This window comes from Lotus japonicus, chromosome 6 (assembly GCF_012489685.1).
Source record: "Lotus japonicus ecotype B-129 chromosome 6, LjGifu_v1.2".
NCBI lineage: Eukaryota > Viridiplantae > Streptophyta > Magnoliopsida > Fabales > Fabaceae > Lotus > Lotus japonicus.
In genome coordinates, this window is record NC_080046.1 from 7196713 (window position 1) to 7218413 (window position 21701).

Genomic DNA, 21701 nt, shown 5'->3' on the forward strand with positions numbered 1-21701 from the left:
CTTATACAATTTATTCTCATTTTTATCCTTAATATTTTATTCAAAGTCTACTATATATTTATATAATACAATTTCTACTCTTATATATTTATAAAAATATTAAACATATTTTCTCCTCCAACAACATGAAATATATTTGCTTTGGTTCGGAGTAATGATATATACCTATCTCATTTTCTAAACAATCAATTTTCACCTATTTTAATTCATATATCTTTCTTTTTATTAGCTAATTCATATAATACTTTTTTTCCCTTGCTTTTATTTTCTTGATATTTATCTCTTCCTTTCACCTCTCCACCTCATTTTTTAAATGCCAATCGAACATTATCCTCTGGTCCGTGCATTTCAAAATAGTATAATGGAAACAGGAAGTACACACAGGTTGATGGTGAGTTAAGAAGAGACATCAAGTAAAAGGTTTGATACGCAAGGAACACGAATATGTCTTCGGATCAACTTTATGTCCCCTTTAAGTCACACATCAAAGGTCTTCGCTCACGACCTCACGTCAACAGCTTTATGTCCCATAAGCTCCACTGACCCGTATACCTAGGTTTGTACTTAAAATTTTATCCTATTTGCCTTGCCAATATTAAATTCTTGGGAGAACCTAATATGCACTATTTTTAGGTGGTGTAATTTGACTGGGTATATAGCAGTTCAACACATTATTTTTTTAAAGAAAAAATGTCATTAAAAATTTGTCATATATTAAATTTATTTAAAAAAAGATGTGTTGACTTGTTAAAGCATGTTAAAAAAAGTGGTCTAGACCACTTATGTTTGGTTGGAGGGAGAGGAAAGGAAAGGGAAAGAAAACACGGAAATCGAGGAGTGAACATGAATTAAACATTAGTCCAAATTCACTCCTCGATTTCCGTGTTTTCTTTCCCTTTCTTTTCCCTTCCCTCCAACCAAAAAGTGGTCAACATTAGGGGTCACCTAAATTCTTATCAAATGTCTTTTTCTTTGGGAATGTCGGATTGTTTACTATTATTCTCGTTTTTAGACTATTTAGTTAGCGAATTTTTAATAACTTTTATTCTAATTGCGAATGTTGAACCAAATCTATTCGATCTCAATCTATTGGTTCGTTTTAGTTCTGAAACAAAAATTTAGTAATTTTAATCACCCCAGACCAATTGTTTGATTTGTTTAGACATTTAAGGACCTTAAATTCGACCAATCCGGTCTTATTACACCCATTAACTTAACTATAACGTGATCAACAATCATTTAATACAGTTGGATTTGTTTAGTGTTTACTAAGTCCATATTTGCACATTGAACATTAATACTATTTCACTGAATTAATGATAAATCAAAGTGCCTAATTTATCCCCAAGAATATTTTTCTGGACAAGTTTATCGAATACAAAAAGTAAGAGACTATTATATGTTTTTGGCTCAATTATTTAATTTTAAATTAATTATATTTTTATTATGTTTTCACCATAAGTAATCTATTATTTTTTCTATTAATATAAACCTAATTTTTTTAAGTCTGCCGCCTCAAAATCAAAATATATCTTCCTGGTAATGTATTTGGCCTCAATAAACTTAAACTATTGGAGATAACTCTAAACAATTTTTTTAGTAAAATAGATCTCAAAAATAACTCTATTATCACATTAAATTATTTTAATTTAATTTCACTTCATCATTGTTATTACTGTAATCACAGAAACAAAAATATCAAAACTACTTTAGTAATATTAGCAAAATTACATAAGAACTCCAGGTTAATTGTCTGAAGGAAATAAACAAATAAATAATGACATTAATACATTATAGAGGCAAATTTGTGTGTTTTGTCGTCGTTATATATGACCATCAGCTTAAAGGCAGATTATATCTGTGATTAGCCTTCCTACTTCTTCCATTCGTATCCTCTCATAATCAAACCTCTGTCTCCTTGTTGCGAAATCGCAAAATGACTGTCTGGCAAGATGTGCTTTACCACGTGTTCCATAGATTACCTGCATACATTGTATGTAGGTTTAAGTGCGTAGGAAAAAGAGTGGACTACACCAGGATCCCCAGATTTTGTGAGGAACAAGCAGACCATATGCTGTCAGTTGGCGATCTCCACATCTTCACTTCTCCGGTCTCTGACTATCACCAAGTTACAGGGTTGGGTCTACATAATTTATTAGAGGACGGGCCTGCGGCTGGTGTTCCGACAGACTTTTTCAATGTCGTTGCACGGTCGGGGAAGATTCTTTCGTCATGGAATGGCTTGATTGTTGTCCGTTTCAGGCGGAAAAAAGTGCTTCGTCTCTTGATCTGTAATCCTGTGACCAGTTCATGGGCTCCCCTCAGGACACGTTGTGGTGAGTACGACGCGAATACTAATGTCAATATCATCATCATCCCAGCTACGGCCCCGACCCGCAATGATTACCGATTGCTTTCGGTGACCCGACAAAATAAGATTTTCCCGCCTTATGTCTTAAAGGAGTACAACCAAATAGCGGACCAGTGGCAAGTTCTTAACCCAGACATGAATTTGGGTGACCGGAAATTGAATATTAGTAAACCTGCAATTGTGAATGAATGGATATATTTTATGTCTGACAATTATCATTACATGAACTTCATTGATGATGCTACCATCATGCCATACATAATGGCCTACTCTCTCACTGATCATACAAGCGTGCGGTTGGACCTTCCCAATAATGCTCTTGAATATCTCTTCCACGGGTCATATGGAGTTTTCACATGGGGCTGTAGATGGACATCTCAAGAGTCTCTTTGCCTAGTAAGGTTTATTAACTCTTCCTTCACTCTTTTCACTTGTGCAGCCCCTACTTCTCAAAATTCGTCGTGGGTTCAAATTCTTCATGTTACCATGGATGATCTAGTGCTTTCTGCAGCCCGTTCTTTGAAGGTATGAAAAACGGTAGAAAGGGGGGGTTTGAATAACGTTTTCAGTATAAAACTTCCACCTTAAAGATTTTGACAAATCTTTCGAGAGCTTAAGTGCTAAAGATAAGAGATAGAAAAGCACACAAGGATTTTATCCTGGTTCACTTGATAAATCACTCAAGCTACTCCAGTCCACCCGTTAAGGTGATTTCTTCCTTCTTAGAATGAAGGCAATCCACTAATCAGGTAAGAGTTACAACTGCACTTGAAACCTACAAGTGACTAACAATTACACTGACTTAGCTCACACTAAGATTCACTCTCTTAGTCTTCTCTAGGATCCGATCAGCTTTGATCTCCTAAAGGAACTAAACAAACTGTTTATCAAAGAATTGTTTACAAGAGATTTGCTTCTAAAAAGCTAATAGTAAACTCAATGAATTTCAGATGAAAGAAAGCTTAGAAGAATTTAAGTTTGTCTTGCGCGTATATGAATGCTTCTAGCCGCTTCTTTCAGTCTTCAGCCTCTTTATATACTCCAAGGATTAGGGTTGAGCGTTGCATGGAAAATGCTACCGTTGGAGGGCAGTTCTGGAAAATCCAGCTTCTGCTGTGTCTGAGACTGTTAGGTAGGTCGTCAGGAAGGTACAGTTGCTTTTGTACTTGGATAGCGACTTGACCTTTAAACCTAGGAGACTTCTGATCAGGGGAATACTTCATATTGGAACTTGTGAAGCCTGTTGATCAGAGTCAGAGGGAAAGCCCAGATCCTCTGACCATTGTTTCTTCTGATTCTGAACTCAGAGGGAAGAACATGGTCTTCAGAGTATCTTGCTTCTAGACAACAGAATTTCACTAATCAGCTTCTGGATCTTCAGAGTCTTCTACACCATCAGAATATCTGAGCCTTCAGTGTTTCTTGGTTATCAGACTTTCTGGATCTTCAGAGCTTCTAGTGACTGAGTCCACATCAGAGTTTGTATAACTTCAGAACTTCTGAAGCTTTTCCACTGTTCATACTGAACATGGTGAATGCGAAAGCGTTGCTTGGGTTGCTCTTTATACACAGTGCTTCTGATTTGTGTGAGATTGAGTTGAGGTCAGAGCCTGTAAATAGCACACTCAGAAAAACACGTTAGAGTACCACAATTGTTCATATCAAAAGGTTAACATGTAATCGTCAAAACATAGAGTTGTACTACTAGATCAAAACTTGATCTTACAATCTCCCCCTTTTTGATGATGACAAAACTAAGATTTTTGATGAACAATTCTTAAACATTAAACTGAATTCACTCAGAGTTTAGAGATATAGAATAAGACTTATCCTGATGTGAATAGTTTATCTTGCTCATTCTGAATTCAAGTCACTGCTTGATTCTGAGCTTAGCTCCCCCTGAATCTAATACTTGATGAAAACGTTAGTAAAGTCTAGATTCTGAGCTAATTGATATAAGAGTTCAGAGTGAAAAACTTATGACATAGATGAAAATCGAGTAATCAGAGCGCATAAGTAATCAGAGTCACGGACAAGGTATCAGAGTCTTGGGTATCAGAGTCAACTTGGAATCACTTCAGAAGAAGTGAAATGTATTCCTTGTATTTTCCCAGTGACACATCTATGGTCATGAAGGTGGAACTCTTAAATTCTCCAAAAGAAAAATAAATCACACTAACACATCTTACACATCAAAAACTGGGTTTACTCCCCCTTTTTGTCATAAGCAAAAAGCTTGGGGTGTGAAAAACTTAGCTTGAAGTACAAGGTACTCCCCCTTAGAGAAGGTCTAAGTTTAAAGAAAATGAAAACGATGCAAGAATCAGAGTTAGGCGAAATGAATAGAAGAGTTAATGCAAGAGAAGAACGTTTACCACCGGTCAAGGGAGTAAAGAGAAGGGTCAGTTACCAAGAATTTAATCTCGAGAAACTGTAGGAGCATTAACTTTCAGAGAGAAAGTGAAGCCTATATAAAGAGTGGAAGAGAGAGAGGTAAGCTTCACAACTCGAACAATTTTCAGTAAGGAAAAAAAATGGCATCATACATCGTAGCACTAGAAGAGCTGAGGAAGAAGGCCTTCGAGGAGGACTTGTTCCTGAACATCAGGCATCCAGAGGGTACAACGACCATCTCGGAGCTGACACGGACACTGCTGGAGGAGGACCTGCGTCCAGAGGTGAAGAGAGACCTGAGGGAATTTCTTGCCTTCATGGAGGAGGTGCAAGAACTCAGCCGGCTTGAACTCAAGCTGCTGGAAGAAAAAGAGATCTTGGAAGAGAAGCTCAAGACTGCAGAAGAGATTCTGGAGAGGGATGAGCTAAAGGACAGGCTCAGCAACATCCAGTATGCACTGGAGCGTCTGGAGAAGGATAGGTCAGAGCAGCGCCAGGAGTGCAGAAGAATGAGGAGGGATCCTCCATTCTAGACTTAGGGAAAGAATGTATGACGTAAACATAAAGAGATTATGAATAAAAAGATTTTTGCAAACATATGTGACAAAAAGATATATAGATATGCATAGATAACCACAAACGAACAAAGTAGAATAATTAAATAAAAAGAAACAGAAGTTAACAAAAATAAAACAACGTTAAAGAAAAAGAAAAGCGAAGAGATCCTAAAACTAGGGTTTATCAGTTCGACGCAGAAGTTCCATCATCATGTGCTTCATTTCAATTAGCATGGATTCATGAGTGTCAAGACGCTGTTCCATGATGTCGAGTCTGGACGAGCTTGACTGAGTAGAACCGGAAGGAACATTCTGAGCAGATTGAGGAGCTGGAATGGAAGCAGAAGCAGCAGAAGTAAACACTACTGGTGCAAGTGCTTGGCATCTAAGGGCTTCAGCCTCAGCCTCAAGTCGTTCTGCCTCTAATCTGGCTTGTTCAGCTTGAGCTGCTGCTTGACGTGCAGCTTCTTCTGCTTGAGCTTTCTTTCTCTTAGCTTCTTCAATAGCTTCAAGAAGCTTATGTCTCTGTTCTTGTTCATGAAGAGCCACCCTTCGAGCAAACCTTTGCTTTGCAGCCTCAATCCTCTGACTTCCTTCTGCATGCAGGAGCTGCATCATAATTGGAACTTGAGCCACTAGCCAAGTGCCCAGATTGTTCCACTCATCAGCCACATGTTCAGCATTCTCACTTAGGTCAGTCTGACCGTGCACATTGCGTAGCATCAAAGAGGCTTCATGATAGAAAATATTGATGCACTCAGAGAGAGATGTGGGTCGGAGGTGAGTGTAAGGAATTATGGAGAGGTTGGTTTCAGGAGAGGCTGGGTGATTGCTGCTGTGAGCTTCAGAGGCACCTTGTGGAGAGCCAATGTTAAACATTTGAGCATGGGGTTCAGAGGTTCCAAGGTGAGGTTCTGAAGTTTCAACCAGAGGATGGGGTGATCTAACCGAGGATTGGTTAGACACAGATTGTTCTGGTTCAGGTTCTGGTTGAATAGGCTCTTGTTGGTCTGGGGCAGGGTGAGCTTGTTGAGCCAAAGGGTCTGCCTCATGTAAAGGATTGGCCAAGATAGGTTCATCTGGGTCAACTAGACGTTCAGGTCTAGGGCCAGGATATCTCCTAGGGCTTGGACAAGTGAGATAATACTCTTCTAAGGTAGACACCTTTTCTTTTCTGACCTCCATGAATTTTCTAATGGATTCAGAGTTATTGGAGGGAGAAGAGTCAGCAACATTGGTTGGGAAGGATACAGGTGTAAGGGCTGTGGAAGAGTCTGTATCCGTGGGTCTGAGAGCTAGTCGTTCTGATGCTCTTGGGACAGAGTGATCAGAGGTTCTGGGTCCAGGTTCTGTTTGGGTAGGCTCTGGTTGTTCATGAATGATGGGTTCAGAAGTTAATGGGTTGTACGGGATGGTAATGGGAGAGGTTGGTTCTTCTGACCTAGAGGGTTGGTTTTGGAGCAAATTCCAGAGAGGTGCTTCAGTAGGGGAAGGTTGAAAGAACGAAGATCTTGGGGAATGTGGTGGAGAGGTGGTTTGTGCAGCTGGTTGGGATTCAGGAATAGGAGTGAGGGGATTTGAAGAGTGTTTGAGCATGGCAGATATGGGGAGTGCATCAAATAAATTCAAATCATCATCAGAAGCAATTGCAGACTTACTTGAATGTGCTGATGATCTTGTCACTCTGGCAGGAGTTTCAATCCTTCTGACCACGTCAGCAGCTGGTTCCACCCGAGTAGGCTTCACCACGATTCTGACCTGCTTCTTCTTCTTCTTAGGAGGACCATCCTCATTATCACCATCATCACCATCATCCGGCTTGCTGGTTTCATCTTGCTTTCTCTTGGATTGACCAGCCTTCTTCTTTTTGATCAGAGGGACATCTGATTCCTCAGAAGATTCTTCTAGGATCATCTTCCTCTGAACTTTCTTCTTGGGAGGAGAAGGAAACTCTGGAGCTGGCGGCAGTCTGCTGAAGAAATCATCGAGATCAATTTCGAGTCCTTGAGCCCTTAGGTCTTCAACATAGCACCTAATGGCGTCAGGATTGTCTGCCTGTGTCCACAGAGGGTAGTCATTCAGAGGCATCCTTCTACTTCTGATCTCAGAAGATGTGTCTTCATGGGCAGGAGCAATCTTCTTCTTGATTAGGCCCATCTTCTTTAGAGAATTGGCCGTGAAGACATCACTGACAATGGTGGTCAGATCCTCTGTGCATCCAGCATTTATCAGATCTTGAATGAGGCCACTCTCAATGAAGAGATCAGACAAAAGTCTCCCGAAGGGAATATACTTGATCGCTGACTTGATGGAGGCAGTGGTACGAGACTTCCGGATACATTCCTTCAAGTAGGAGAACAGGAAGTAGGGAAGGCAGATCTTCTTCTGGTCTTGGATGAAGAACAACATCACCTTCTGGTTGAAGTTGATGTAGTCTGGGGAACTGCCCTTTGGTCTCTGGTTTATGCAGTGGAGCAAAATTTTGTGCCAGATCCTGAGCTTGGGATGAAGGTCCATTACCTTGTAATTCTTCTTGCCCGGTTTGTAATTGGTGTACAGGGCCTTGTTGATCTCATCCTTCGTCTTGGGTTTCAGCTTCGATTCCGTGAATTGGAAACGATACCCAAAAGCAGTGTCTGCACCAAGCAAATTCACGAAAGACTTCTCTGTGATGATGATCTTTCTTCCAAGAATGTGAGATACCACCTGAGTATCATCGCAGTCGGCGTGCTTCCAGAATTCCTTGATCAGTTTATCATACACCGGTCCTCGAAGCCTGTTGAAGTAATTTCCCCAACCTTGAACTTGGACTTCATGACGAAGATCATACCCATTTGTAGCAAGGTTGTCGAGGTCGAATCTCCATTCTGCCAGTACTTGAAGTTCCTCAGGAGCATAAACGCAATGAACGGCACAGCCCCGTTCTGCAATTGGAATAATCTGCTCTTGAGCTTGACCTTGATCTTGTGTCGGATTCTCAGGGCCCCTTTGACCCGTTGCTAGACCAACTACCATGTGAGGGAACTGGGTTGCATCTGCAGTAGCTCTTCTGGTTTGACTCACCATTTTTGAAGCGGTTGAAGGTTTGAGGTAGAAGATGAAGGTTGAAAGATGAAGAGAGATCGAGAGAGAAAACGAGGATAAGCGGTTTTGAAATAGCAGAGAGAGAGAGAGTAAAAACCGGAAGTGAAAGAGATCGTGTGTGTATAGTGGGTTTTGACAAATAACCGTTGTTGATTCAAAAAGCAATTTAAAATCAACGGTTGAAAATTAAAGATAGATAGTAACAGTAAATACACACATCACACATAGGAGAGAAGCACATCTACACGCAATCATAACAGACTGTCACACGGGCACAAGGAACTATGCATCAGAAATACTGACACACGTGTTGTTGTCTCAGCTTCAGAGTCAGTACCAGTGGGTACACACACTCTGATTGAGTTACCTTCTGGACTAGACATCTTCTGATCAAGAAGTATCATAGTCAGAGGTTCTGATCCATCTTCACTCTGGACAAAAGTCCATGTTCAGATTTTTCAGAATAAAATTAAATCTATCCTCTGCTAAGGGCTTTGTAAAGATATCTGCCCATTGATGGTCAGTATCAACAAACTTCAGAAGAAGTACGCCCTTCTGTACATAATCTCTAATAAAGTGATACTTTACCTCAATGTGCTTTGCCTTAGAATGCAAGATAGGATTCTTACTCAATGAGATTGCAGCAGTGTTATCACAATAGATTGGGATATTGCTTTCAAGGATCTGATAATCCTCCAGCTGATGTTTCATCCAGAGCATCTGAGTGCTGCATATTGCTACTGAGATATATTCTGCCTCTGCAGTTGATAGTGCAATGGTTGATTGCCTCTTGCTTGCCCATGAGACTAGATTGCTTCCCAGAAATTGACAATTTCCAGAAGTACTTTTTCTCTCTGTTCTATCTCCAGCATAATCAGCATCACAGTAACCTGAAAGCTTATACTCTGATGTTTTCTTATACATCAAGCCAAGGTTAGTGGTGCCTTTCAGATACCTTAGGATCCTCTTAACAGCAGTTAAGTGGGTTTCCCTTGGATCTGATTGGAAACGAGCACATAAATGAACACTAAATAGTATGTCTGGCCTAGATGCAGTTAAGTATAGAAGTGAACCTATCATGCCACGATAGAGCTTCTGACATACTTTACCACTTTTATCTTCTTTCTCCAGAATGCATGTAGGATGCATTGGAGTCTTGGCCACTGTAGATTCCAGCATATTGAACTTCTTCAGAAGTTCTTTAGTGTACTTGCTCTGATGGATATATGTTCCTTCTGGTGTCTGATCAACTTGTATTCCCAGAAAGTACTTTAATTCTCCCATCATACTCATCTCAAATTCAGCCTGCATCATCTCAGAAAATTCTTTGCATAGAGATTGATTAGCAGAACCAAATATAATATCATCAACATAAATTTGCACAATTAAGATATCATCTTTATAAGTCTTGCAGAAAAGAGTTGTATCTACTTTACCCCTTACAAACTCATTCTCCAGAAGGAATGAGCTGAGTCTCTCATACCATGCTCTGGGAGCTTGCTTCAGACCGTAGAGTGATTTCTTCAATTTGAACACATGGTCCGGTTTCTTCTCATCTTCAAAACCTGGGGGTTGATGAACATAGACTTCCTCTGAAATATAACCATTTAGGAAGGCACTCTTCACGTCCATCTGATGTAGAACTATGTTGTGATTTACTGAAAAAGAGATCAACAGTCTGATTGCCTCCAGTCTTGCTACTGGAGCAAATGTTTCAGTGTAGTCTATTCCTTCCTGCTGGCTGTAGCCTTGAGCAACTAGCCTTGCCTTGTTTCTGACTACATCTCCTTTCTCATTCAGCTTGTTTCTGAATACCCATTTCGTTCCAATAACATGGACACTTTCAGGCTTCTTCACTAAGCTCCAAACATCGTTCTTGGAGAATTGATTCAATTCTTCTTCCATAGCCAGAATCCAATCCTTGTCCTGAAGAGCTTCATCTATGGACTTGGGTTCAATTAAGGACACCAATCCTTTCAGACTGAGCAAGGTCTCTTCAGAGGGTCTGAAGGCAGATCTGGTTCTGACTGGTTCGTCTTTGTTGCCCAAAATCAATTCCTTAGGGTGAGCTGCAGTGATTCTGCTCTTCTTCAGAGTTTGTGAGTTAGAGGGACCAGCTTCTTCCTCTGGTTCATCTTCCTCCGGCTCAACTTCCTCTGGAGCTTTGCCTTTGTCAGAAACATTAATGCTTAAATTTGCAAACTTTTCAACTAGCTTTGACTGGTCAGAGTCAAGCTTATCGTCAAATCTAACATGAATAGATTCTTCAATAGTCTTAGCATCAGTATTATAAAATCTAAAACCTTTAGATCTCTCAGAGTAACCAAGTAATAGACACTTAGAAGACTTAGCATCAAATTTATGCAATCTATCCTTAGTATTGAGAACATAACAAACACAGCCAAAAGGATGAAAATAAGAAATGTTGGGTTTTATGTTCTTCCACAATTCATAAGGAGTCTTATTCAGAATTGGTCTCACAAAGATTCTGTTCTGAATGTAACATGCTGTATTTACTGCCTCTGCCCAAAAGTGCTTAGCCATGCCAGTTTCTTGGAGCATGGTTCTAGCCATCTCCTGAAGAGTTTTGTTCTTCCTCTCAACAACACCATTTTGTTGAGGAGTTCTGGGACAAGAGAAATCATGTGCAATTCCATAGGAATCAAACAGACTCTCAAATTTGTCATTCTCAAACTCTCCACCGTGGTCACTTCTGACACGCACAATCCTACAAGCCTTCTCGTTTTGCACTTGAGCAATGAAGGTAGAGAACACAGCATGAGACTCATCCTTGCGGGTTAGAAACTTTACCCATGTCCAGCGGCTATAGTCATCAACGATAATCATCCCATATCTCTTGCCACCTATAGACTCAGTTTTCACTGGTCCAAAAAGGTCGATATGCAGAAGTTCTAACGGCCTTGAGGTTGAGACAACATTCTTTTCCTTGAAAGGGACTTTTGTGAATTTGCCTTTCTGACATGCTTCACAAAGAGCGTCTGAAGCGAACTTCAGATTGGGTAAGCCCCTGACAAGGTTTAGCTTGCTCAGCTGAGAAATCTTTCTCATACTGGCATGCCCTAACCGTCTATGCCATACCCACTGCTCTTCATTAACAGACAGAAGGCACTTCACATTCTGAGCCTCCAACTCAGATAATCTGATCTTATAAATGTTGTTCTTCCTCTTGCTGTTAAACAGAACAGAGCCATCGATTTGACTTACAGCCCGGCAGGACTTTTGATTGAATATAACATCATAACCCTTGTCAGCTAATTGGCTTATAGACAATAAGTTATGTGTTAAGCCGTCTACCAATAACACATTATCAATGCATGGACTACTATCTACACAAATAGTACCAGTACCAACAATTTTACCCTTTTCATTTCCTCCAAAGCCAACTTCGCCTCCAAGCTTAAGTTTCAGCTCTCGGAACATACGCCTTTCTCCCGTCATGTGACGCGAGCATCCACTGTCCAGATACCATGATTGGTGTTTCAGTGGAGCTATCAAGGATATCTCATTTTCATCGTCTGAGTTAGGATTTCCTTCTGATTCTGAGTCAGAGTCAACAGCTCCCTTTGACTCTGCTTCCTTGTCTTTGACAATAGCCATGAGTCCTTGGACTTCACCATCAGAGTCAACATCCTCTGACTCTGATTCATCAAATGTCACCATCAGACTCTTCTTTGTCTTGAAGTGCTTCTTTGGCTTCTTGTCCTTCTTCAATTTTGGACAGTCACTTTTGTAGTGCCCTGATTCTTTGCACTCAAAGCATGTGACTTCCTTAAGTGAGGACTTCTTCTGACCTGAGGATTCAGACTTTCCTTTTGCCTTTCCAGAGCCTTTGTATTTGCTCTGCCTGTGCTTCCAGATGCGATTGAGTCTCTTGGAGATCAGAGTCAGCTCATCTTCATCAGAATCTTCTGATGCTTCTTCAGATTCCTCTTCTTCAGCTTGAAGAGCTTTTGACTTCTCAACCTTAGCCTTTTCAGATTTAGACTTCAAGGCTATGGACTTTTTCCTCAGATCTTGCATCTCTGAGCGCTTCAGCTCATGGCATTTCAAAATGCTGATGAGTTCTTCTAAACTCATATTCTCAACGTCTCTCGTGAGCTCTATTGAAGTCACCAAAGGCATCCAACTTTCAGGAAGACACCTGATGACCCTTATGACATGATATTTTGTTGTGTAGCTCTTGTTGAGAGGTCGTATGCCAGCTACAAGCAACTGAAATCTGGAGAACATTTCTTCAATGGACTCATTTGGCTCCATGATGAAGGATTCATAATTTTGGATCAAAGACAATGCCTTTGATTCTTTGACTTTCTTGTTTCCTTCATGAGACATCTTCAGAGATTCGAAAATGCCTTTCGCAAACTCACGATCTGTAATCTTCTGGTACTCTTCATCGGAAATAGCACTTAGAAGAATTGCTCTTGCTTTGTGATGTTGTGAGTACAGCTTCTTTTGATCTGCAGTCATCTCTGACCTTGGGATCTTCTTGCCATCTGCATCAACTGGACGCTCGTAGCCATCCACAATAATATCCCAGAGATCTGCATCGAAACCCAGAAAGAAACTTTCCAGTCTATCTTTCCAATATTCGAACCTTTGACCGTCGAACATAGGAGGCTTTGCATTGTAACCATCTCTTTGAGTTTCACTGGTGGTGGCAGCCATTGTTTTTCACACCGGCCCGGATCACTGAACACTGTTAGGTGTGGTAATCAGAACTTGCGCTCTGATACCAATTGAAGGTATGAAAAACGGTAGAAAGGGGGGGGTTTGAATAACGTTTTCAGTATAAAACTTCCACCTTAAAGATTTTGACAAATCTTTCGAGAGCTTAAGTGCTAAAGATAAGAGATAGAAAAGCACACAAGGATTTTATCCTGGTTCACTTGATAAATCACTCAAGCTACTCCAGTCCACCCGTTAAGGTGATTTCTTCCTTCTTAGAATGAAGGCAATCCACTAATCAGGTAAGAGTTACAACTGCACTTGAAACCTACAAGTGACTAACAATTACACTGACTTAGCTCACACTAAGATTCACTCTCTTAGTCTTCTCTAGGATCCGATCAGCCTTGATCTCCTAAAGGAACTAAACAAACTGTTTATCAAAGAATTGTTTACAAGAGATTTGCTTCTAAAAAGCTAATAGTAAACTCAATGAATTTCAGATGAAAGAAAGCTTAGAAGAATTTAAGTTTGTCTTGCGCGTATGTGAATGCTTCTAGCCGCTTCTTTCAGTCTTCAGCCTCTTTATATACTCCAAGGATTAGGGTTGAGCGTTGCATGGAAAATGCTACCGTTGGAGGGCAGTTCTGGAAAATCCAGCTTCTGCTGTGTCTGAGACTGTTAGGTAGGTCGTCAGGAAGGTACAGTTGCTTTTGTACTTGGATAGCGACTTGACCTTTAAACCTAGGAGACTTCTGATCAGGGGAATACTTCATATTGGAACTTGTGAAGCCGGTTGATCAGAGTCAGAGGGAAAGCCCAGATCCTCTGACCATTATTTCTTCTGATTCTGAACTCAGAGGGAAGAACATGGTCTTCAGAGTATCTTGCTTCTGGACAACAGAATTTCACTAATCAGCTTCTGGATCTTCAGAGTCTTCTACACCATCAGAATATCTGAGCCTTCAGTGTTTCTTGGTTATCAGACTTTCTGGATCTTCAGAGCTTCTAGTGACTGAGTCCACATCAGAGTTTGTATAACTTCAGAACTTCTGAAGCTTTTCCACTGTTCATACTGAACATGGTGAATGCGAAAGCGTTGCTTGGGTTGCTCTTTATACACAGTGCTTCTGATTTGTGTGAGATTGAGTTGAGGTCAGAGCCTGTAAATAGCACACTCAGAAAAACACGTTAGAGTACCACAATTGTTCATATCAAAAGGTTAACATGTAATCGTCAAAACATAGAGTTGTACTACTAGATCAAAACTTGATCTTACATTCTCCCCCTTTTTGATGATGACAAAACTAAGATTTTTGATGAACAATTCTTAAACATTAAACTGAATTCACTCAGAGTTTAGAGATATAGAATAAGACTTATCCTGATGTGAAGTAAAATTCTATGGGTGAAAAGAGAAAGAAGATCCAAGAAAAATTCTATGGGTTCCTTGAGAAAACCCAGCAAAACATCTTCTTTTTTGAATGGTTTCAAGATTATGCCAACAAGAATTAGAAATCTTACCCCTTCCAAATTGACATGGTTAAATGGCAGCATAAGGATGGAAAAGAAACCCTTTCTAACCTGCCGCCTAAAACTCCTTTCCTTCTTAAAGGAGCTCAATCTACACCTGTCCTAGCTTCTCCCTTCAAGACTAGGAAAGAAGAAGGTGATGTCACTGGTAAAGACATCAAAGACCTCATGGAACAATCCAATTATACCAATAAGTATCTTCAAATTCTTAGAGAATCCCAAGTGCAGGATTCCTCTTCCAGGAAAGGAAAAGAAAAGGTCAAGATTGAACCTTCCTCTTCTAATCTTGATATCCCTAAAGGATGTCAACTTGAAAAACCTCTTTTCAAACCTTTTCAAATCAGTAGCCGTTCCAGACACTCGGCTCAAACTCTTCGAGCAAAAAAGGAATCTGACAATGAGCTCCTCCAAAAGGTGGTAGAGCAACTTCAGCTTCTCAAACAAGTTATTCCTGAGACACCGGAACCTCCTGAGACTCCGGAACCTACTCCGGAAGCAGTTTCTAATCCCACTATTACTGCTCCTCCTCCTCCTCCTCCAAAAACTCGTACTTCTACTCGTAATACCTCTACTTCTTTAAATAATATTGAAGATGGTAAGGTTGAGTCTGATTCTGATATTCAATCTATGAAGTCTGACGTTCAATCTATCAAAAGTATTCCGGTCAATACTGTCATTCACAATTCTAAGAATCAGTGGAGAAAAGAAATCAAGCTCTACTATCCTAGAGCTACTGCTCCTGATCTTCTTTTAGAAGAATCTTCAAACTTCAAAAGCTTCAGTGCCAACAATGTCTATGAATGGAATATTGATGGTGAAAACGAGTATGGCATCACCAAAATCCTCCAAAATATGACTATGGTAGCCACTGCCTATGTTACCGCCAACAATTGTCCTGAATCTCTTATCGTTGAAGTCTTGGTTGCTGGTTTCTGTGGCCAGCTCAAAGGTTGGTGGGATAATTATCTCACTCAAGACGAGAAGGATCAGATCTTGACCGCTGTCAAGACTGATGAAGGTAATCCTATCATGGAAGATGGCAAATTCATCTCTGATGCTGTCAACTCCTTAATCTTTACCATAGCCCAACATTTTGTTGGAGATCCTTCCCTCATCAAGGACAGATCTGGTGATCTTTTGTCCAATCTTAAGTGCAAATCTTTGGGTGATTTCAGATGGTATAAGGATACCTTCCTGACCAGGGTTTACACCCGTGAAGACAGCCAACAAGCCTTCTGGAAAGAGAAATTCCTGGCCGGTCTTCCTAAATCTTTTGGCGACAAAGTTCGTGAGAAACTTAGAAGCCAAAATCCGGGGGGAGAAATCCCATATCACACCCTTAGTTATGGACAGCTCATAGCTATCATTCAAAGAGTTGCTCTCAAAATCTGTCAGGATGACAAAATCCAACAGCAACTCACTAAGGAGAAGTCTCAGAATCGCAGGGATTTGGGTACTTTCTGCGAACAATTCGGAATTCAAGGTTGTCCCAAGAAACCTAAACCCAGAAAGCATGATCCTCCTCCCAAACAACAATGGAGAAAGAGATCTAGCAGGAATGATCATAGGAAACCCAAGCCTAGATCAAAACCCCAATCTTCGCAAATTCCAAAGAACCCTCCTGAGACTAGACCCTCTCAAGGAAAAGATGTTACCTGCTACAACTGCGGCAAGCCGGGCCATATTAGCAGGTATTGCAGACTCAAAAGGAGAATCTCTGAGCTTCATCTTGAACCTGAGATCGAGGACAAGATCAACAATCTCCTCATTCAAACTTCTGATGAAGAAGAATCTAATCCTTCGGATTCTGAGGTCTCTAAAGACCTAAATCAAATTCAGAATGATGATTCTCAATCATCATCCTCCGTCAATACCTTGTCCATCAACACTTTGACCAATGAACAAGATCTTCTCTTCAGGGCCATTAATTCTATCCCTGATCCTGAGGAAAAGAAAATCTATTTGGAACGCCTCAGATCTACTCTTGAAGATAGGCCTCCCAAAAGTCCTATAATCACCAATAAATTCAATCTTAGAGATACTTTCAAGCGTCTTGAGAAATCTACGGTCAAACCCGTCACTATCCAAGACCTTCAATCTGAAGTCAATTCCCTCAAGACTGAGGTTAAAAGTCTCAAACAAATCCAAAATAGTCAGCAGCTTATCTTGGAAAAACTGACTAGAAATTATGAGGAAGATGATTCTTCTGTACCTGATTCCAATCCTGCTCCTAACAACAATTGCGAAGACTTTCTGGAAAATATTAACCAGGTCACCATTCAGAAATTCTTCATCCATGTCAAAATCCTCATAGGAGATTTTATTCTCGAAATCCCTGCCCTCTTTGACACAGGGGCAGATTCCAGTTGTATCTCGGAGGGACTCATTCCCACCAGATATTTTGAGAAAACTACTGAGAAGCTCAGCGCTGCTGAAGGATCTAGACTAAAGATCAAGTATAAAATCCCCTCAGCTATCATCAAAAATGGTAGTCTTGAAATCGAAACTCCATTTCTGTTAGTCAGAAATTTGAGTCAAAAAATCATTATAGGGACCCCTTTCATTAAGAAGCTCTTCCCCTATAATACTGACGAAAACGGCATCACTGTTCAGCATCTTGGACAGCCTATCTTGTTCAAATTCTCTGAACCTCCCATAGTTAAGACTTTGAACGTCATATCCTACAAGGAGAAGCAGATCAACTTCCTCAAGGAAGAAATCTCTTACAGAACCATTGAGGATCAATTGCAACAACCTTCTGTTAAATCAAGGATTGAGAATATTTTGGAAAATATTTAATCCAGCATCTGTTCTGATCTACCCAACGCTTTTTGGGAAAGGAGGAGCCATATGGTGGAACTTCCTTATGAAAAAGATTTTTCAGACAAACAGATTCCAACCAAGGCTAAGCCTATTCAAATGAATGAAGAACTTCTTCATTTCTGCCAAAAGGAAATCAATGATCTCCTTGAAAAGAAACTTATTCGCAGGAGTAAGAGCCCTTGGTCCTGTGCAGCCTTCTATGTCAACAAACAAGCTGAGATAGAACGGGGAACCCCTAGGCTGGTTATTAACTACAAACCTCTCAATCAAGCCCTTTGTTGGATTAGATATCCTATCCCCAACAAGAAAGATCTCTTAGCCAGACTGCATGATGCTAAGGTCTTTTCAAAATTCGACATGAAATCTGGATTCTGGCAAATCCAATTGCAAGAGAAGGATAGGTATAAAACTGCTTTTACTGTTCCTTTTGGGCAGTATGAGTGGAACGTTATGCCTTTAGGGCTAAAGAACGCCCCATCTGAATTCAAAAGGATTATGAACGAAATCTTCAATCCTTATTCCAAATTCACTATTGTCTACATTGACGATGTTCTAATCTTTTCCCAAACTTTAGATCAACATTTCAAACATCTCAATACGTTCATCTCTGTAATCAAAAGGAATGGCTTGGCTGTATCCAAGACAAAGGTCAGTTTGTTCCAAACCAAAATCAGATTCCTTGGTCACAACATCCACCAAGGAACCATCATTCCTATCAATAGAGCCATCGAGTTCACGGATAAATTCCCTGATCAAATCATTGACAAAACCCAACTACAAAGATTCCTGGGTTGTCTCAATTATGTTGCGGACTTCTGTCCTCAACTCAGTACCATAATCAAACCCCTTCATGATAGACTCAAGAAGGATCCTCCACCTTGGTCCGATATTCATACCAATGTGGTCAAACAAATCAAACTTCGTGTCAAGAATCTCCCTTGTCTTTATCTCCCTAATCCTCAAGCTTTCAAAATGATTGAAACTGATGCCTCTGATATTGGCTTTGGTGGTATTTTGAAACAAAAGGTTTTTGACAAGGAACAAATTATTGCTTTTACTTCAAAACATTGGAATCCTGCTCAGCAGAATTATTCTACTGTCAAAAAAGAAGTTTTAGCAATCGTTTTATCTATTTCAAAATTTCAATCTGATTTGATTAATCAAAAATTCTTAGTCCGTGTGGACTGCAAATCTGCGAAAGAAATCTTACAAAAAGATGTCAAAAACTTAGCTTCAAAACATATCTTTGCCAGATGGCAAGCTATTTTAAGCGTTTTTGACTTCGATATTGAATATATAAAAGGATCTAACAATTCTCTCCCTGATTTTCTTACTCGTGAATATTTGCAGGGAAGAACCTAACATGGCCTCCAGAGGCCCCTCCTCCTCCTCCTCACGAGGAAGAGGCAAAAGCAGAGAAAGGAATAAAGGTATTGTAATCTCTGATCCTTTAATCTTATCTGAGCCCACTGCTCACCAAACTGGACCCACTGTCCAAAAAATTGAGCCCACTGCTCAGACCCAATCTTCCCAACCAAAACAAACTAAAGCAGATTATGCTTTATCCATCCCAACACTCCTTGCCTTCAAACAAGCAGGCTTAGATGAAATACCTCAAGGCCTCACCAAACTTCCAAATAAATCTTGGGCCAGCATCGCCGACAAAGATGATGACCAAGAAATTCAATCCCTCCAAGCTTTTATTGATAGAACCAGAAGCTTAGCAACTTATGATGGGAAAAAACCTGTTGTTGTTGCCCAACCTAGCCCAGTTGCCCGACCTAGCCCAAATTCAGGTTACTTGGCTAAAGCAGATATGAAATTCCAAACCTTCATCGAACCAGAATGGTGGGACAATTCTGGAGGAGTTAACCTGGCCAATAAAATTGGTACCAAGCTCTTCCCAAGTCATCTTGATCCCACTCACCCAATCAAAAACCAAAGATTCTATGAGTTTATTTTGGTTTACACAAACAGTGTGGAAATCAAACATTTTAGGGATAAAAATGATAATTCCCTAATTACCCATTCTACACTACAAATCCTCCGTGTCCTTCGTCCCAAGGACTTTGGACCAAATCCACACAGTTACAAAAAGTTCTCCCAGAATTTCGACCCAGTTGGTTTTAATTATTGGGACTATATCAGGGCTTGGGATAATATAATCCTTGGTCTGCAAAACAAAAGTTTCAAACATTCTTGGCTCATTTATTTTAAATGGACCAACAAATATTCTTTTCCAAATTGGTTTCATTCATGGTGGAGCTTCTTTGGACCTACAGCTGAAATTTTCCCCTCTGAAGTTCTTGAGGGATACAATCACTTCATTAAACACTGGAACAAAGAGTTGAACAATTATCCAGATTGTTTAAACTTTTTTACAATCTTTTCCCTCTCTTGGGTGTTCTCTTGGCGTTATGGTCTTAAGACCAAAACCCAACCAATCCTTTACAAACAGACTCTCATCAAATGGTGGAAAATCTTTGATGCGACAAAAGCCCACAAAGAAAATGTGAGCCAATGGTTCAAAACCAATCAGAAATATCTCAAGCATGCAAGTCCGCAAACCAGCCTCTTGCTAAATCAAAAGGCCCACATCACAACGGCCCTTGCAGGAGCTTCAACAGAAGAAGACTTGCTAAGAAATCTTCAATCTGCTCTTCAATTATTGAAGGAGCCAATTGAGCAGGCCTCATCTTCAAAGGCCCCTCAACACAAAGTCTCCGAGCCATCCTCTCTTGGGTCGTCAGATTTTGTCCAAACCACAGAATCAGATGATGATGACTTCTGCTAAGTTTGTCGTCTTGTAATCATTTTGTTCTGTAATAATTCAATTTTTGTACTGTAGCAACAGTAAAATTGACTTTTTACTGTAGCAAATAGTGCCAGTCAAATAGTACCGTCTACCGGAACTATTCAACCGGAACTATTCAAACAGTGTCCAATCTTTTCTTTAAATAGGCTCATTCTGAACCTTGTTAATCAGAGTTTGGTAGAGCTTAGATAGAGAGTTTAGAGAGAGAAACACTGAGAGAATTCCTTCTGTAAGTTCTCCTTCAGTTTTCCTTTCTTTCAATCTTTTCTGTTTTTAAGTTTCAGTTTTTCAGTTTTTAAGTTTCAGTTTTGTAATCTATGTTTATGTAATATATATCTTGTTCAAGTTTTATTTTTCTGTTTATGGAAGGCTGAGCCTCCTGTTTTAATTGTTCAAGATTTATTTTTCTGTTTATGGAAGGCTGAGCCTCCTGTTTTTAATTTCTGCAATCTATTTTTCTGCAAGAAGCCCCTTCGTGGTGGCGTCCTACTTCTCTTAATCCTCTTCTCATCCCCCTCCTTCTGCTTTCGACCCCCTCTTGGTATCAGAGCCAGATGGGGAAGTAGGAACATGCTAAATATGTTAGATATAAGTTATTTCTCTGTTCTGTTCTTATATAATTAAGCACTATGGTCGGGATCTGGACTGGTAGTACACTTTGAACTAAACTAAAATGAAAGCTCTTTTGAAAACCTTCTAGGATTATTACTATTCAGACTTATGATCATCTCTGCAGCGGAGGCGTTGAAGGCAGTAAGTCCCTGTGTGGCAGTAAGTCTATATTGGCCATACTACAGACATGTTACTAAGTTCTGAATATTTTTAATGTCCTTGTTTAGTTTCTTTTGTGGTGGCTTAAGTCTGATCCAGATCTATACTGCTCAACTATTAAGAACAACGCAGAACCTAACTTATATTTCTAATTTATTTATCTGTTTCTATAGAACCAGGTGATGGTATATTCTGTTACTCCTAAAAATTATAATAATTATAATATTTCATATATATATATATATATATATATATTCATAAAGCATGCTCCTATCGAAAGGGTTAGTCAAGAATGCCCACGTGAACCGACTCAATGAGTCAAGTCAGGCACGTTATTTTGGCTGTAATGGCAAAGTCAGTAAATGGTCAAGTCAGTCGAAGAGAAAAGAAACATGTCATTTCAATTCATAAAGCTGCATAAAAAATAGCACGTGAACAGCAGGGGTAGCTTGCTCCTCTCTCTACTTGGTAACGTCAAACAGTAAGTCTATGTATCTTCTATTTTATCTTTATTGTTTTTTATCCAATGCATCGTGTAAGTTACATGTGTGGGTTGGTGATACCATATTAATCTTAATTTTTGTAGTATCTTGGGTCCAAATTTATTTTTGTACACTGAATGGGGCAGTGAGTTCCATTAAACGGCGCATTATTAGGCCTTTAGAGC

At 39.9% G+C, this 21701-nt stretch overlaps 1 protein-coding gene across 1 annotated transcript; it reads left to right on the top strand.

Annotated features, from left to right (window-relative positions):
- Positions 1-1936: 1936 nt before the first annotated feature.
- Positions 1937-2902, top strand: LOC130724802 (uncharacterized). The gene has a single exon (XM_057576082.1). It carries the CDS (start codon positions 1937-1939, stop codon positions 2900-2902), a length of 966 nt encoding a protein of 321 aa, XP_057432065.1.
- The last annotated feature ends 18799 nt before the right edge of the window (positions 2903-21701 follow it).

Bases quoted from the DNA above. Each gene is read 5' to 3' on its own strand.
- LOC130724802 (XM_057576082.1), top strand. From the start codon at position 1,937: ATGACTGTCTGGCAAGATGTGCTTTACCACGTGTTCCATAGATTACCT.